Source organism: Schistocerca piceifrons, chromosome 1 (genome assembly GCF_021461385.2).
Source record: "Schistocerca piceifrons isolate TAMUIC-IGC-003096 chromosome 1, iqSchPice1.1, whole genome shotgun sequence".
Classification (NCBI taxonomy): Eukaryota; Metazoa; Arthropoda; class Insecta; order Orthoptera; family Acrididae; genus Schistocerca; species Schistocerca piceifrons.
The window spans coordinates 1,018,247,024-1,018,266,367 of NC_060138.1; the positions used below are offsets into that span (position 1 = coordinate 1,018,247,024).

The window sequence follows — 19,344 nt, forward strand, 5'->3', positions numbered from 1 at the left end:
AGATTATCACTCAAATTAAAACCTGTGTAAAATTGGCTTCTCTATGAATTTTTTATGCAAGACAGATTTTCCAGTATTTTAAAATGTCCAGGAGTGGAAATATTATCGAAGAAACCAGGAAAGGATCATGTTTCATTAATCGTACTGTCCAATTTGTTTAATAGATGTAATGAGCAAATTATTAAAAAATTTCATTGCACTGGCTCACATGTCATCATATATTGTAAAGAAAGAACAAGTGACATTTCACATAGATGATGTAAATCAGTGGAAGAAAAATATGTAACTGATATTTTTGGGACCTTTGGCAGTTTCTGGTGGCCTTTACTGTTCTCTCTCTTTTGAGGAGTACAGTGTCCACAAGTGCTCCTTTATTTTCTGGAAGATTACCGGAAGCACACAAAGGTGAATCTGCCGTTATCTGATGCATTAATTATAAAACTGCTTGGGATCAGTATGTAGGCCCTTTTGAGATTTAAAAATGGAACCATTGCTGATATCCTTACAGCAAGATGATTCAGCTCTGGAACAATAAATAGCTTATGCCAACAACCTACTCATGCATTTAATGACTCTGGAATAAGCAATATAATTTTAGATCTGTCAACAGCTATAAGAAGTGACGCTCTGCATAAAAAGCATCTCTGAGGTGTATCTCAATATGTAGGAGAGAGATTAAAAACAATATACTTTTATCAAAAAAAGGAATAATACGCTTCCTGACATACCATTTCAGACTGGAAAAAGATAGTACGTGTTTATGAATACGGGACACCAAAAGATAATCCTGATCCCAAACTGTTTCATTTTCCTATTATATACGCATTAGTTTGCTCTGTGGGGAGGCAATTATGTAAATTTATTTTTCTGATATGGAAGTAAAGAAAAGCTGAAGACATTGGGTGATTTAGCAGTTTGTTGTTGTTGTGGTCTTCAGTCCTGAGACTGGTTTGATGCAGCTCTCCATGCTACTCTATCCTGTGCAAGCTTTTTCATCTCCCAGTACCTACTGCAACCTACATCCTTCTGAATCTGCTTAGTGTATTCATCTCTTGGTCTCCCTCTACGATTTTTACCCTCCATGCTGCCCTCCAATACTAAATTGGTGATCCCTTGATGCCTCAGAACATGTCCTACCAACCGATCCCTTCTTCTGGTCAAGTTGTGCCACAAACTTCTCTTCTCCCCAATCCTATTCAATACTTCCTCATTAGTTATGTGATCTACCCATCTAATCTTCAGCATTCTTCTGTAGCACCACATTTCAAAAGCTTCTATTCTCTTCTTGTCCAAACTATTTATCGTCCATGTTTCACTTCCATACATGGCTACACTCCATACGAATACTTTGAGAAATGACTTCCTGACACTTAAATCAATACTGGATGTTAAAAAATTTCTCTTCTTCAGAAACGCTTTCCTTGCCATTGCCAGCCTACATTTTACATCCTCTCTACTTCGACCATCATCAGTTATTTTGCTCCCCAAATAGGAAAACTCCTTTACTACTTTAAGTGCCTCATTTCCTAATCTAATTCCCTCAGCATCACCCGACTTAATTAGACTACATTCCATTATCCTTGTTTTGCTTTTGTTGATGTTCATCTTATATCCTCCTTTCAAGACACTGTCCATTCCATTCAACTGCTCTTCCAAGTCCTTTGCTGTCTCTGACAGAATTACAATGTCATCGGCGAACCTCAAAGTTTTTATTTCTTCTCCATGAATTATAATACCTACTCCGGATTTTTCTTTTGTTTCCTTTACTGCTTTCTCAATATACAGGTTGAACAACATCGGGGAGAGGCTACAACCCTGTCTTACTCCCTTCCCAACCACTGCTTCCCTTTCATGTCCCTCGACTCTTATAACTGCCATCTGGTTTCTGTACAAATTGTAAATAGCCTTTCGCTCCCTGTATTTTACCCCTGCCACCTTTAGAATTTGAAAGAGAGTATTCCAGTCAACATCGTCAAAAGCTTTCTCTAAGTCTACAAATGCTAGAAACGTAGGTTTGCCTTTCCTTAATCTTTCTTCTAAGATAAGTCGTAAGGTCAGTATTGCCTCACGTGTTCCAGTGTTTCTACGGAATCCAAACTGATCTTCCCCGAGGTTGGCTTCTACTAGTTTTTCCATTCGTCTGTAAAGAATTCGTGTTAGTATTTTGCAGCTGTGACTTATTAAGCTGATAGTTCGGTAATTTTCACATCTGTCAACACCTGCTTTCTTTTGGATTGGAATTATTATATTCTTCTTGAAGTCTGAGGGTATTTCGCCTGTTTCATACATCTTGCTCACCAGATGGTAGAGTTTTGTCAGGACTGGCTCTCCCACGGCCGTCAGTAGTTCCAATGGAATATTGTCCACTCCGGGGGCCTTGTTTCGACTCAGGTCTTTCAGTGCTCTGTCAAACTCTTCACGCAATATCATATCTCCCATTTCATCTTCATCTACATCCTCTTCCATTTCCATAATATTGTCCTCAAGTACATCGCCCTTGTATAGACCCTCTATATACTCCTTCCACCTTTCTGCTTTCCCTTCTTTGCTTAGAACTGGGTTTCCATCTGAGCTCTTGATATTCATACAAGTCGTTCTCTTATCTCCAAAGGTCTCTTTAATTTTCCTGTAGGCGGTATCTATCTTACCCCTAGTGAGATAGGCCTCTACATCCTTACATTTGTCCTCTAGCCATCCCTGCTTAGCCATTTTGCACTTCCTGTCGATCTCATTTTTGAGACGTTTGTATTCCTTTTTGCCTGTTTCACTTACTGCATATTTATATTTTCTCCTTTCATCAATTAAATTCAGTATTTCTTCTGTTACCCAAGGATTTCTACTAGCCCTCGTCTTTTTACCTACTTGATCCTCTGCTGCCTTCACTACTTCATCCCTCAAAGCTACCCATTCTTCTTCTACTGTATTTATTTCCCCCATTCCTGTCAATTGCTCCCTTATGCTCTCCCTAAATCTCTGTACAACTGTACAACCTCTGGTTCTTTTAGTTTATCCAGGTCCCATCTCCTTAAATTCCCACCTTTTTGCAGTTTCTTCAGTTTTAATCTACAGGTCATAACCAATAGATTGTGGTCAGAGTCCACATCTGCCCCTGGAAATGTCTTACAATTTAAAACCTGGTTCCTAAATCTCTGTCTTACCATTATATAATCTATCTGATACCTTTTAGTATCTCCAGGGTTCTTCCATGTATACAACCTTCTTTCATGATTCTTAAACCAAGTGTTAGCTATGATTATGTTGTGCTCTGTGCAAAATTCTACCAGGCGGCTTCCTCTTTCATTTCTTAGCCCCAATCCATATTCACCGACTATGTTTCCTTCTCTCCCTTTTCCTACACTCGAATTCCAGTCACCCATGACTATTAAATTTTCGTCTCCCTTCACAATCTGAATAATTTCTTTTATTTCATCATACATTTCTTCAATTTCTTCATCATCTGCAGAGCTAGTTGGCATATAAACTTGTACTACTGTAGTAGGTGTGGGCTTCGTATCTATCTTGGCCACAATAATGCGTTCCCTATGCTGTTTGTAGTAGCTTACCCGCATTCCTATTTTCCTATTCATTATTAAACCTACTCCTGCATTACCCCTATTTGATTTTGTGTTTATAACCCTGTAGTCACCTGACCAGAAGTCTTGTTCCTCCTGCCACCGAACTTCACTAATTCCCACTATATCTAACTTCAACCTATCCATTTCCCTTTTTAAATTTTCTAACCTACCTGCCCGATTAAGGGATCTGACATTCCACGCTCCGATCCGTAGAACGCCAGTTTTCTTTCTCCTGATAACGACATCCTCTTGAGTAGTCCCCGCCCGGAGATCCGAATGGGGGACTATTTTACCTCCGGAATATTTTACCCAAGAGGACGCCATCATCATGTAATCATACAGTAAAGCTGCATGCCCTCGGGAAAAATTACGGCCGTAGTTTCCCCTTGCTTTCAGCCGTTCGCAGTACCAGCACAGCAAGGCCGTTTTGGTTATTGTTACAAGGCCAGATCAGTCAATCATCCAGACTGTTGCCCTTGCAACTACTGAAAAGGCTGCTGCCTCTCTTCAGGAACCACACGTTTGTCTGGCCTCTCAACAGATACCCCTCCGTTGTGGTTGCACCTACGGAACGGCTATCTGTATCTCTGAGGCACGCAAGCCTCCCCACCAATGGCAAGGTCCATGGTTCAGGGAGGGGGGGGATTTAGCAGTATGGATTTCAAAAAGGCCTCGCATAGACTACACTGGGCACTTGAAACATTTATACACTATGTGAGCAAAAGTATCCAGACACCTGGCTAAAAATGACTTAAAAGTTTGTGGCGCCCTCCATTGGTAATACTGGAATTCAATATGGTCTTGGCCCACCCTTAGAATTGATGATAGCTTCCACTCTCGCAGGCATACGTTCAATCAGGTGCTGGAAGGTTACTTGGGGAATGGAAGCCCATTCTTCATGGAGTGCTGCACTGAGGAGAGGTATCAATGTCAGTCAGTGAGGCCTGGCATGAAGTCTGTTCCAATACATCCCAAAGGTGTTCTGTAGGATTCAGGTCAGGACTCTGTGCAGGCCAGTCCATTACAGGGATGTTATTGTTAGTAACCACCGACGGCCTTTCCGCAATGGTAACACCGGTTCCCGTCAGATCACCAAAGTTAAGAGCTGCCAGGCTGGGCTAGCACTTGGATGGGTGACCATCCGGTTTGCCGGGCGCTGTTGCCAATGGGGTGCACTCAGTCCTTGTGAGGCAAACTGAGGAGCTACTTGATGGAGAAGTAGCGGCTCTGGACTAGGAAAATTGCATACGTCTGGGAGAGCGGTGTGCTGACCACACGCCCCTTCATATCCGCATGGTCGGTCCATTGAGCCTTCATGGCCTGTTTGGGAGGAGTTTAGTTTTGTTAGTAACCACTTCGCCACAGGCCGTGCATTATGAACAGGTGCTCTATCATGTTGAAAGATGCAGTCGCCATCCTTGAATTGCTCTTCAATAGTGGGAAGCAAGAAGGTGCTTAAATCATCAATGTAGGCCTGTGCTGTGATAGTGTCAGGCAAAGCAACAAGGTATGCAAGCCCCTTCTATTAAAAACACGACCACACCATAACACCACCGCCTCTGAATTTTATTGTTGGCACAGGACACACTGGCAGATGACGTTCACCGTGCATTCGTCATACCCACACCCTACCATTGGATTGCCACAACATGTACCGTGATTTGTCACTCCACACAACGTTTTTTCACTGTTCAATCATCCAATGTTTATGCTCCTTGCACTAAGCGAGGCATCGTTTGGCACATACGGACATGATGTGTGGCTTATGAGCAGCCACTCGACCATGAATTCCATGTTTTCTCATGTCCCCCTAACTGTCATAGTACTTGCAGTGGATACTGATGCAGTTTGGAATTCCTGTGTGATGGTCTGGATAGATGTCTGCCTTTTATATATTACGACTATCTTCAACTGTCGGCGGTCTCTGTCAGTCAACAGCCGAGGTCAGCCTGTACGCTTTTGTTCGGTATGTGTCCCTTCATGTTTCCACTTCACTATGACATTGGAAACAGTGGACATAGGGATGTTCAGGAGTGTGGAAATCTCACATATGACGCAAGTGACACCCAATCACCTGACCACATTCAAAGTCCGTGAACTCTGTGGAATGCCCCATTCTGCTCTCTTATGATGTCTAATGACTACTGTGGTCACTGATATGGAGTACCTGGCAGTAGGTGGCATCACAGTGCACCTAATATGAAAAACGTATGTTTTAGGGGATGTCCAGATACTTTTGATCACATAGTATAAGTGAACAACAGCTGAGGCTACATCTACTGCAGAATATTGCAGTGTAAATATTTGAATGGCATTTCAAGCTTAAAGGTTGCATCTCTAACTGAATTAGGACTATTTTGTAAAACCTAATGCACTCTTTCTTTCATCTATATTTGAAACTGTATTAACTGATCATTTACTTGTTAGATACTTCGTTAGAGTTGTCATGAAAGATATGTAATTTAGATATGTAATGTAGACTGGTGCATGGCAGGTAACAGTAGCTGTACTTAGTTTTTATAGAGCATTATGTTTAGTTGCCTTACTGTGTGCTTCTTAGTAGTGGTTAACCATAACTGTTTATCTGTTTGCGTTGAGTAGTGATTAATAAATTCCTTTGCCTAATTGTGTGCTAGTGTCACATTATCCTGGTAATCTGTCAGCTTTCGCCATAATAATTATCTCACATCTTTAGATTCTTTATACTATTTGGCCAGACAGCCTTAGATTGTCTTTATTCTTTCACGTATGGTACTTAAACAATAGAAACTCCAAGTAGGAATACCAACAATGTAGAAAAATACAGATTGCTACTTAACATGAAGAAGACACGTCAACTTGCAGACATGTACAATTAAAAGACACTTACATATAGCTTTGTCCCCAGCCTTCACCAGTAAAAGAGAGACACAAACCATTCACACACAGGAAGCACACCTCACACATACAAGAACAGCAACACCGCCATCTCGGGCTGGAATTGAGGGCGCAGGGACTAGATCATCAACAGGCACAATGTCAGGAGGTTGTGGTGCAGGGAGGTGGGGAAAAAAGGAGAGAAGCAGGGAAAGACAGTCGGATGCATTGGCAGAGAGCTGCAAATAAACAGGGTGGGAGATGAGAATGGGGATAGAGGAGATGGAAACTGTTGAGTGGAGGGTTTGGGGACAGTACATTACCATAGGTAAAGGCCGGAATAATTACGGGAGCAGAGAATGTGTTTTAAAGGTAACTCCCAACTTTGCAGTTCCTATAAGTTGGTGGTGAAGGGAAGAATCCAGATAGTTCGGGTAGTGAAGCAGCCATTGTTGTGTTCAGCTGCATGTTGTGCCACAGTATGGTCTACTTTGCTCTTGGCAAGAGTTTGGCGATGGTTATTCATCCCGGTGGACAGCTGTTTCAGAGTCATACCATATTGTAGGCCACTGAAAGAATTTTGGCTCTCATTGACCAACATCTCCAGCCAGTTGACCATAATGTAGCCTCCCACATCAAAGACACCACCCACTTCCTTCACTGACTCTCCACCATCCCCACCCCTTTATCTCCTGGATCCCTACTCATCACTGTTGCCACCACTTCCTTATACACCAAGATTCCACATGCCCATGGTCTTACTGCTATTGAACACTACCTTTCCCAATGACCTTCATACTCCAAACCCACTACATCATTCCTCATACACCATAATCCTCACCCACAACTACTTCTCATTTGAAGGGAAGGTACATAAACAAATCTGTGGCACAGCCATGGACACCCACATGGCACCCTCCTATGCCAGCCTTTTTATGGACCATCTAGAGGAGACCTTCCTAGCCTCCCAAAACACCAAATCCCTACTCTGGTTCAGGTTCATTGATGATATCTTCATGATCTAGACTCGGGGCCAAAACCCTTATCTTTGTTCCTTCACAAACTCATCGCCTCCTCTCCCATCCACTCCATGTGTTCCTCTGCAACCCAGCGGGCCACCTTCCTAGATGTTGACCTCCTCCTCTCTGATGGCTCCATGCGCACTTCTGTCCACATTAAACCCATCAACCACCAACAGTATCTGCATTTTGATAGCTGTCATCCCCTTCACACAAGAAAATCCTTCCCATACTGTATGGCCACCCACAGACGGTGTATCTCAGTCTGCTGACGGTCTCACCAAGGCCTTCACAGAAAGGCTCTATTCACCAGACCTAATCTGCAAACAGATCTCCTGTGCCTTTCCCCTTGTATCCCCAATCCTCCCACCACCCCCAAGAACCAGCCACAACGAAGTGTCCTCTTCATCACCCAGTACCACCCTGAACTAGAATAACTGAACCACGTCCTTCACCAGGGCTTTGATTACCTATCATCATGCCCTGAAATGAGGGACATCCTACCTGAGATACTTCCCACCCCTCCTGAAGTAGTATTCCATCCCCCACTCAACCTTCATAACGTCCTAGTGCATTCCTGTGCCACTCCCTCCCAATCCCAACCCCTTGTCACAAGCATCTTATCCATGTGGATGACCCAAGTGCAAAATCTGCCCAATCACCTATCGAGCACTTCCTATTCCAGTCCTGTCACAGGTTTAACAGGTTTATTCTATCTCATCAGGGCTCAGGCCACCTGTGAGAGCAGCCATGTCATTTACTAGTCTTACTTTGGCCTAGAGCAAATTAGACCATCCTGTGGCACAACATGCATCTCAACACAACACATTTGATTTCAGTGGCTGCTTCACTATCCAAGCCATCTGAACCTTCCCTCAACCACCAACTTTTATGAACTGTGCAGATGAGACGTATCCTTAAAACACATTCTCTGCTCCCATAATTATCCCAGCCTCAACCTACAGTAACGTACTATCCCCACACCCTCCACCCAACAGTTTCCACCCCCTCTTTCCACAGTCTCATCTCCCACCCTGTTTATTTGCAGCACTCTGCCAATGCATCTGCTCATCTTTCCCCACTCCTCTCCTTTTTTGCTTTTTTTTCCCCACCTCCCTGTCCCACAACCTGCCAATGCTATGCCTGTTGACATTCTTGTCACTACACCCTCCACCAGTCCACCAGACAGCATTTGTCTACACCATCCTTTCCCCTTCCCCGTCCCCTCCAAATTGCTGCTTGCATCCCATGTGATGTTGCATTCTGGCCAGAGATGCCGGAGTTGGCGGTTGTGTGCACCTGAGGTGTGCTTGCTTGTGTGTGAATGGAATATCTCTCTTACTGATAAAGGCTGTGGCTGAAAGCTATATGTAAGTGTCTTTTAATTGCACCTGTCTGCAACTTGACATGTCTTTTTTATGGCAAGTAGCAATTTGTCTCTTCCAGTATGATTTAGCTAATATACCTAGGAACTGTGTTTGTTATGTACAGATGTAAGATATGTGAGTGCTGTCTACAAAGAGCTGGAAGCTGTGTTGGGCTGCAGTTGAAAAAACCTTCATACTGCTGTCCAGAACTGTTGGGGGGAGGGGGGGGGGGGGGAAGAAAAAATAAAAGGAAGGAGATATGATTTACAATAATTGGTCCAGCATGAGAATAACTATAAAACAGTTTACAGTTAGAAAGAAATGGTTGTTGCATAGGGGCAGAAACTGTAGTTGCAAGAGGAGTCACAGTCATCTAAATTGCTTGTGGGAAATCCTGGATCCTATTCTGTAATGAGTTGAATGAACTTTACAACAACCCAAATATTATATGCATGATGAGATTATAATGTCAAGTTTGGACAGGTCTTGTCCATCTATAAAACAGCACAGTTTTATTTCTCAAACATCGGAAACTCCAGGTAGGAATATCAACAATATAGGGAAAGACAGTTTGCTACTTAATGCAAAGGAGACAAGTTAAGTTGCAGACAGGTAAAATTAAAAGACACTTACATAAAGCTTTTGGCCACTGCCTTCATCAGCAGTCTAATATTGCTGCTTGCATTCTGTGTGATAGCTGCATTCCGGCGTGAGATTCTGCAGTTGGTGGTCATGTGTGGATAAGTTGTGCTTGCTTGTGTGTGTGAATAGTGTGTGTTTCTTTTTTGCTGATGAAGGCTGTGGATGAAAGCTTTATGTAAGTTACTTTTAATTGTGTCAGTCTGCAATTTAACATGTCTTTTTATGGTAAGCAGCCATTTGCCTTTTTCTACATTGTCAATTTTATATCTAACTGGCAAAGTCCTTGAGGAAAGCCAAGAAAACAAGGGAGGGATCGACTTTTTAAGCAACTGAATATCAGCATACAGGCTGACTGGTAGAGGAGAGCAAGAAACAGAACACTGTGGAGAAGCAGATTTTAGCTGTGCCCGTGGCATGATTGTGATATTATTATTATTATTACTCTTTCTTTTCTCAGACGTTATGTCTGGTCAAAAATGGAAAGTGACGCGGACCTTGATCAAGCGTGACTTCCTTTTAACTGTACGGTATATGTTATATTGCATTTAGGAACTTTCGGGTAAATGAACATGTATCAATAATTACGGATTTCTGTAGTTTTATGTATAAGTTTGGATGTAGCTGTATTGCATTGATGTACTGGTGGATATTGTGTGGTATGACTCCTGTAGTTGATATTATAATTGGTATAATGTCAACTTTATCCTGGTGCCACATGTCCTTGACTTCCTCAGCCAATTGGATGTATTTTTCAATTTTTTCTCCCGTTTTCTTTTGTATATTTGTTGTATTGGGTATGGATATTTCGATTAGTTGTGTTAATTTCTTCTTTTTGTTGGTGAGTATGATGTCAGGTTTGTTATGTGGTGTTGTTTTATCTGTTATAATGGTTCTGTTCCAGTATAATTTGTATTCATCATTCTCCAGTACATTTTGCGGTGCATACTTGTATGTGGGAACGTGTTGTTTTATAAGTTTATGTTGTAAGGCAAGCTGTTGATGTATTATTTTTGCTACATTGTCATGTCTTCTGGGGTATTCTGTATTTGCTAGTATTGTACATCTGCTTGTGATGTGATCTACTGTTTCTATTTGTTGTTTGCAAAGTCTGCATTTATCTGTTGTGGTATTGGGATCTTTAATAATATGCTTGCTGTAATATCTGGTGTTTATTGTTTGATCCTGTATTGCAATCATGAATCCTTCCGTCTCACTGTATATTACCTTTTCTTAGCCATGTGTTGGATGCATCTTGATTGATGTGTGGCTGTGTTAGATGATACGGGTGCTTGCCATGTAGTGTTTTCTTTTTCCAATTTACTTTCTTCGTATCTGTTGATGTTATGTGATCTAAAGGGTTGTAGAAGTGGTTATGAAATTGCAGTGGTGTAGCCGATGTATTTATATGAGTGATTGCTTTGTGTATTTTGCTAGTTTCTCCTCGTTCTAGAAAGAATTTTCTTAAATTGTCCACCTGTCTATAATGTAGGTTTTTTATATCGATAAATCCCCTTCCTCCTTCCTTTCTGCTTAATGTGAATCTTTCTGTTGCTGAATGTATGTGATGTATTCTATATTTGTGGCATTGTGATCGTGTAAGTGTATTGAGTGCTTCTAGGTCTGTGTTACTCCATTTCACTACTCCAAATGAGTAGGTCAATATTGGTATAGCATAAGTATTTATAGCTTTTGTCTTGTTTCTTGCTGTCAATTCTGTTTTCAGTATTTTTGTCAGTCTTTGTCTATATTTTTCTTTTAGTTCTTCTTTAATATTTGTATTATCTAGTCCTATTTTTTGTCTGTATCCTAGATATTTATAGGCATCTGTTTTTTCCATCGCTTCTATGCAGTCGCTGTGGTTATCCAGTATGTAATCTTCTTGTTTAGTGTGTTTTCCCTTGACTATGCTATTTTTCGTACATTTGTCTGTTCCAAAAGCCATATTTATATCATTGCTGAATAGTTCTGTTATCTTTAGTAATTGGTTGAGTTGTTGATTTGTTGCTGCCAGTAGTTTTAGATCATCCATGTATAGCAAATGTGTGATTTTGTGTGGGTATGTTCCAGTAATATTGTATCCATAATTTGTATTATTTAGAATGTTGGATAGTGGGTTCAGAGCAAGGCAGAACCAGAAAGGACTTAATGAGTCTCCTTGGTATATTCCACGCTTAATCTGTGTTGGCTGTGATGTGATGTTATTTGAATTTGTTTGGTATTAAGTGTGGTTTTCCAGTTTTTCATTACTATGTTTAGGAACTGTATCAATTTAGGATCTACTTTGTATATTTCCAATATCTGTAGTAACCATGAGTGGGGTACACTATCAAAAGCTTTTTGGTAATCAATGTATGTGTAGTGTAGCGACCTTTGTTTAGTTTTAGCTTGATATGTCACCTCTGCATCTATTATCAGTTGCTCTTTACATCCTCGTGCTCCTTTGCAACAGCCTTTTTGTTCTTCATTTATAATTTTGTTTTGTGTTGTATGTGTCATTAATTTCTGTGTAATGACTGAAGTTAATATTTTGTATATTGTTGGTAGGTATGTTATGGGGTGATATTTAGCTGGGTTTGCTGTGTGTGCTTGATCTTTAGGTTTCAGATAAGTTATTCCTTTTGTAAGTGTATCAGGGACTGTGTATGGGTCTGCATTGTAACTGTTAAATAATTTAGTTAGATGTGAATGTGTTAAGGTGAACTTCTTTAGCCAGAAATTTGCTATTTTATCTTTTCCAGGGGCTTTCCAGTTGTGCATAGAATTAGTTGCTTGGATGACTTCATGTTGCAAAATTATCATTTCAGGCATTTGTGGTATCATCTTGTAAGTGTCTGTTTCTGCTTGTATCCACCGTACATGTCTATTATGTTGTACCGGGTTTGACGATATGTTGCTCCAGAAGTATTCCATGTCTGTTATGTTTGGTGGATTGTCTATTTTAATGTGTGTGTTATCTATTGTCTGGTAAAATTTCTTTTGGTTTGTGTTGAATGTTTGGTTTTGTTTCCTTCTATTTTCACTTTTTTTGTATCTTCTAAGTCGTTTGGCCAATGCTTGTAATTTCTGCTTCTTTTCATCTAATTGCTCTATCGCTTCTTGTTATGAGATTTTACCTAACATTTTTCGGTTTTTTTTCTGACATTTCATTTCTTATAAATTGTGTTAGCTGTCCGATGTCTTTTCTCAGTTCTTCTATTCTGATCTGTAGCCTTTGTTGCCATGCTGGTTTTGTGGGTTTCTTCTGTGTGTTGGTTGGTTCTGATCTCTGCCTAGTGTGTATATTTAGTGTAGTGAGTGCTCCTATATAAACCAGTAGTTGTAACTCTTCCATAGTTGTGTTTTCATTTATTTTGTTGTGTATGATTGTGTTGATAGTTTTTATTGTTGTTTCGACTTGTGGGTTATTTGGTGGTCTATGCAAGAATGGTCTAATGTCTGTATTTGTGTCTTTGTATTCTATATATGTCAGCTGAAATTTTTCTTCTATATCTAACATGTGTGTCACTTCGTGTTCTATTTGTGCTTGTTCTGGTGGCTGTCTTAAGATTTCGTTTCCCTCTGATTGTTTAATTGATGCGTGTTGTTCTTTGTTTGTTTGCTCTGGGATGTTTGAGTCCATTACTGTATTTTCTGCTTCTTCTTCTGATTGCACATTATTTTGTTCCAGTATTTGTTGTACTTGTTGTTTGATGTTTTCTAATTCTGACTGGGGTATCCTGTTATTTTTTATTATTACATGGATGTGATCAGCTAGTCGTTGTTCTGTTAACAATTTTAATTCTGGGTATCTGGTAATAAATGTTGTGTATACTTGTGATCTGTATCCAGTTGTGTTGGTTCCTAGGTTTGTTGATTGGTAATAACAGAACATGAGGTGTCGATTAACTTCATCTGACCATCTCATCCTCTGTCTTTGTTTTCCTTCTAGGGTGGTTGCAGGAAGCATATCCTGCAAAACACCTCTATTTGGATTTAAATCATTTTCCAGTTGGCTAGCAGTGTCGTTACCATTGTGGGCGGGCATAGGGTTCAAGCGTTGTCCCCGACCATGATGGCACTTGTCCGAGGCTTCTTTAGTTCTGTCCTGAACCAACTAATCACACTAAAAGGGGGGTTAGCCCTATTAGTGGTTTGTTCTTTTCATTGCCTTTTACGAGTGGCAGAACATACTGGAGGCTTATTCTTTTCCCGGGCCTCCACGGGGATTATTATTACTTCTTTACTTTCTCAGACGTTAAGTCTGGTTAAAAATTGAAAGTGACGCGGACCTTGATCAAGCATGACTTCCTTTTAACTGTACGGTATATGTTATATTGCATTTAGGAACTTTCGGGTAATTGAACATGTATCAATAATTACGGATTTCTGTAGTTGTATATATAAGTTTGGATGTAGCTGTATTGCATTGATGTACTGGTGGATATTGTGTGGTATGACTCCTGTAGTTGATAGTGTAATTGGTATAATGTCAACTTTATCCTGATGCCACATGTCCTTGACTTCCTCAGCCAGTTGGATGTATTTTTCAATTTTTTCTCCTGTTTTCTTTTGTATATTTGTTGTATTGGGTATGGATATTTCGATTAGTTGTGTTAATTTCTTCTTTTTATTGGTGAGTATGATGTCAGGTTTGTTATGTGGTGTTGTTTTATCTGTTATAATGGTTCTGTTCCAGTATAGTTTGTATTCATCATTCTCCAGTACATTTTGTGGTGCATACTTGTATGTGGGAACGTGTTGTTTTATAAGTTTATGTTGTAAGGCAAGCTGTTGATGTGTTATTTTTGCCACATTGTCATGTCTTCTGGGGTATTCTGTATTTGCTAGTATTGTACATCTGCTTGTGATGTGATCTACTGTTTCTATTTGTTGTTTGCAAAGTCTGCATTTATCTGTTGTGGTATTGGGATCTTTAATAATATGCTTGCTGTAATATCTGGTGTTTATTGTTTGATCCTGTATTGCAATCATGAATCCTTCCGTCTCACTGTATTTTGCCTTTTCTTAGCCGTGTTTGGATGCGTCTTGAGCGATGTGTGGCTGTGTTAGATGATACGGGTGCTTGCCATGTAGTGTTTTCTTTTTCCAATTTACTTTCTTCGTATCTGTTGATGTTATGTGATCTAAAGGGTTGTAGAAGTGGTTATGAAATTGCAGTGGTGTAGCCAATGTATTTATATGAGTGATTGCTTTGTGTATTTTGCTAGTTTCTCCTCGTTCTAGAAAGAATTTTCTTAAATTGTCCACCTGTCTATAATGTAGGTTTTTTATATCGATAAATCCCCTTCCTCCTTCCTTTCTGCTTAGTGTGAACCTTTCTGTTGCTGAATGTATGTGATGTATTCTATATTTGTGGTATTGTGATCGTGTAAGTATTATTATTATTATTATTATTATTATTATTATTATTATTATTATTATTATTATATTGTGCAAGAATGACTGTAAGTAAGTGTATAGCATCTGCATTTATAATATGTTTGCACCAGATGTTTTGTATCAAGTAATACTGTATGGCCACATGGCACCCTCTATTGTAAAATGCTCTGTTATGTCATGATTTACTCTTATTTGGTGTATGTACGTTTTTTGTTAAATCAAATAGCAGTTAAAACATCTGAAACATTTCTTGTTCTAGTATCTTTGTCACTAAAAATGGAGATCTGTATGCATGTGGTTGGGGAGCTGATGGCCAAACTGGATTAGGCACTTATGACACAGTTTATACACCTACAAAGTTGAAAGGTGATGTTGAAGGAGAGAATATCATAAAAGTTTCGTGTGCAGCTGATTGTGTGTTGGCACTTAATGGTAGGTATTTTATAGCGACTTTATTTATTCCAGTTACAACAAAACAATAAGTGATAGGAAAAGTGGCAATTTATTAGACACAACTTATTGACTTCAAGTCATTAAGGCACAGATGCATCTAACAGCTTAGTTTGTGCTCTACTTTTATTGTTTGTTTGATTGAACCTTTTTTTGAAATGAATGTAAATGTAAATTGTGCCTCCAGTAACAAAATAAGTTTATTGAAATTAAACTGTGCTACATTGCTGAGGATCTATCTTCTTCCGTTTTCTTTGACGTATTATATATAACAACTTTTTTTGTTAAGACCAGAAGCAGTAAATCACTTCAAAGAGATATGCAGAAGCTGTAAGAGCCAATGGACCTGAAAATAGATCTGTGGGTACTGGAAGGCATGGGTCACAGTTTAAATAAAGTTATTTTACAACTGAAAGTGAAATTCTGTGTCCATAAATTATCCTTACAAGTTTAGATTTTAACAGCTTTAAAACTGTATTAGATAATAACAACTAACTTTCATCATGTGACAAGATAGCTCATAAAGTTTTGCTTCCTCATTCAAACACGTCAATGTTTGCATGCTTATTTGTATCTGTATATGCTCCAAGGTCTCCATGGTGATACATTGTGAATGTGTGTCTTGATGTACTGTAGGTCAATAACTGTTGTTCACTTCACCCAATCCCTTAAAATGACTGTTGGAAAAAGTCTAGTGGAATGAGTTCAGGTGGTCCCGATGACCACCAAATCATACCATTTCATCCAGTCTACTTATGGAAACTTTTAATCCATAATTTGATGGAAGTGTAGGGACCAGTGAAGTGTTACCCCATCCTGCTGGAATATGATGTCAAGTTGTGGGTGTCCCAGTTGTGGCACAGCTGACTCTTGTAACATATCCAAGTAAAAATCACTGTTGTCTGTAGACTTGATGGAAAAGAAATGACCACAGATCCAATTAATTTATGCATGAGCCTGGACTACACATTGACCTGGGACTATTGTTTTCCATTTCACGCGTAGTATGAGGCCCTCTGCTCTCCATATACACTCCTGGAAATGGAAAAAAGAACACATTGACACCGGTGTGTCAGACCCACCATACTTGCTCCGGACACTGCAAGAGGGCTGTACAAGCAATGATCACACGCACGGCACAGCGGACACACCAGGAACCGCGGTGTTGGCCGTCGAATGGCGCTAGCTGCGCAGCATTTGTGCACCGCCGCCGTCAGTGTCAGCCAGTTTGCCGTGGCATACGGAGCTCCATCGCAGTCTTTAACACTGGTAGCATGCTGCGACAGCATGGACGTGAACCGTATGTGCAGTTGACGGACTTTGAGCGAGGGCGTATAGTGGGCATGCGGGAGGCCGGGTGGACGTACCGCCGAATTGCTCAACACGTGGGGCGTGAGGTCTCCACAGTACATCGATGTTGTCGCCAGTGGTCGGCGGAAGGTGCACGTGCCCGTCGACCTGGTACCGGACTGCAGCGATGCACGGATGCACGCCAAGACCGTAGGATCCTACGCAGTGCCGTAGGGGACCGCACCGCCACTTCCCAGCAAATTAGGGACACTGTTGCTCCTGGGGTATCGGCGAGGACCATTCGCAACCGGCCCCATGAAGCTGGGCTACGGTCCCGCACACCGTTAGGCCGTCTTCCGCTCACGCCCCAACATCGTGCAGCCCACCGCCAGTGGTGTCGCGACAGGCGTGAATGGAGGGACGAATGGAGACGTGTCGTCTTCAGCGATGAGAGTCGCTTCTGCCTTGGTGCCAATGATGGTCGTATGCGTGTTTGGTGCCGTGCAGGTGAGCGCCACAATCAGGACTGCATACGACCGAGGCACACAGGGCCAACACCCGGCATCATGGTGTGGGGAGCGATCTCCTACACTGGCCGTACACCACTGGTGATCGTCAAGGGGACACTGAATAGTGCACGGTACATCCAAACCGTCATCGAACCCATCGTTCTACCATTCCTAGACCGGCAAGGGAACTTGCTGTTCCAACAGGACAATGCACGTCCGCATGTATCCCGTGCCACCCAACGTGCTCTAGAAGGTGTAAGTCAACTACCCTGGCCAGCAAGATCTCCGGATCTGTCCCCCATTGAGCATGTTTGGGACTGGATGAAGCGTCGTCTCACGCGGTCTGCACGTCCAGCACGAACGCTGGTCCAACTGAGGCGCCAGGTGGAAATGGCATGGCAAGCCGTTCCACAGGACTACATCTAGCATCTCTACGATCGTTTCCATGGGAGAATAGCAGCCTGCATTGCTGCGAAAGGTGGATATACACTGTACTAGTGCCGACATTGTGCATGCTCTGTTGCCTGTGTCTATGTGCCTGTGGTTCTGTCAGTGTGATCATGTGATGTATCTGACCCCAGGAATGTGTCAATAAAGTTTCCCCTTCCTGGGACAATGAATTCACGGTGTTCTTATTTCAATTTCCAGGAGTGTATGAATGTTATGGAAGCTCAATTTGTTGAGTACATCAAAACTTAACTCATCAAAGAAACAAATATTTTCCTAATCCCATTGTTAGCATTACTCTTTGCTGGCACATCCACAGCCAACTCTTAGCACTGAGATCCATACATCAGTTTTAGTGACCAGAGCAGCTTCATGCTGTAGGTGTAAAGACATACCCTCTTAAGCAATACTTTGTGCACTGTTGGGCGATGCATTTCCAACTCTGTGGGTGCCTTACACACTGATTTTGTCAGGCTCCTTAAAAGAAGTTGCTGTACTCTGCCCTCGTTGATGTCTGAAACAGACAGGCAACCCACCCCATGTTTGTGGTGAGCAACACCTGCTTCCATAAATGATAGGTAATCAGAACAGTGGCTTTCTTTCATACTGCATCCAACAGTTTTGATGCACATGGGTGCCACACTTTTGTCTGTATGATCTAGGGTACAGCCTGAGATATTTTCTGTGGCATCTGCTGTGGTGCCCAAATACCAGACACTGGTGCAACACACACAACATTTAAGTAGTTTGGGTTACTGCGAGATTCACTCCTATGGAACAGATGCCAGGTGAAATCTGAGTTCCGGAACTCCATGGCCAGACCAGTAGCTGGTGATGACAGTGTTCTGGCCAGGGCACCGAGCAGCATCCACATCGGCAGTACAAGTTGCTGATGTACCACACTATTTCCTGCATCCGCAATATCACATGTCAAAAATAGGTCCACTTTTATCCTACCACGAAGCAGCTATTTAGATCACCAACAAGCACAGCAAGCCAGTTCCATCACTGCAGGCAACCTGCAAGAAGACTCCAGCAATATCTCCCTATGGAGTCTGCCACTATCTTCCATGACAGCACACCCACTCCTCCAGTGGCAAAGTACTGCCTAGGACTTGGTATAATTTCTCCAGTTTTTAATTCACCTTCTAGATATGCCAAGAATTTGCTTTGTGATTATGTCCTTGCTGGACGTAGAAATTTTCTATGCTGTTTGATCATTGCTACTTCTCCTGTGAAGAATGACTGTAAGATATTTTGAAAGTGTTTTTTCTGTGATTTAAGGTAGAGTGCGGACCTAATTTATTTTCAAACCTAAGATTTAAGAAACTTGTTTTATATTGATTCCTAACTTTATTCTGACTTCAAGATACTGCTCACCTTTAAAGAGTGTTGTAGTCTCTCTTATCAACTGATTATTTTCATGTGTTGAGGAATTTAATCATTTTTTTGATTAAAGAACTTTAATTTTGTTTGCTGTTGGAAAACTATTGTTTGTTTTTCACTTGGGAAGAACTTTGTTTAATTTCACACTTGAAGATACTTTACTTACATAATGCATTGAAGACTTTATTAAAGTTGTGTTCAAGAAATAAACTTGGCGCGTAGCATCCACTACTGTGGGTAGCTGTTAATGGTCTCTTCTTTGGGGTTTTCAGTCAGACCTAAGACTGCAGTCCGCTGGAATGGGCACTCCCTACTGGTGTTGTGCCATGCATGCATTTGTAATCTCATGACTGACTGAAAGTGCCAGAGAACTAACCATTAACAGCTATCCACTGTAGTGAAAATGTATCACAGTGTTATTGTG

The 19,344-nt window shown here is 41.1% G+C and overlaps 1 protein-coding gene across 2 annotated transcripts in view; it reads left to right on the top strand.

Annotated features, from left to right (window-relative positions):
• Positions 1 to 19,344, top strand: part of LOC124711161 (RCC1-like G exchanging factor-like protein) — a 153,385-nt gene that overhangs the window by 81,457 nt on the left and 52,584 nt on the right. For both annotated transcript variants that reach the window (XM_047241195.1, XM_047241111.1), the window contains one exon: positions 15,098 to 15,270. In XM_047241195.1, coding sequence (XP_047097151.1) covers positions 15,098 to 15,270 — 173 coding nt within the window. The remainder of the gene's footprint in view (positions 1 to 15,097; positions 15,271 to 19,344) is intronic.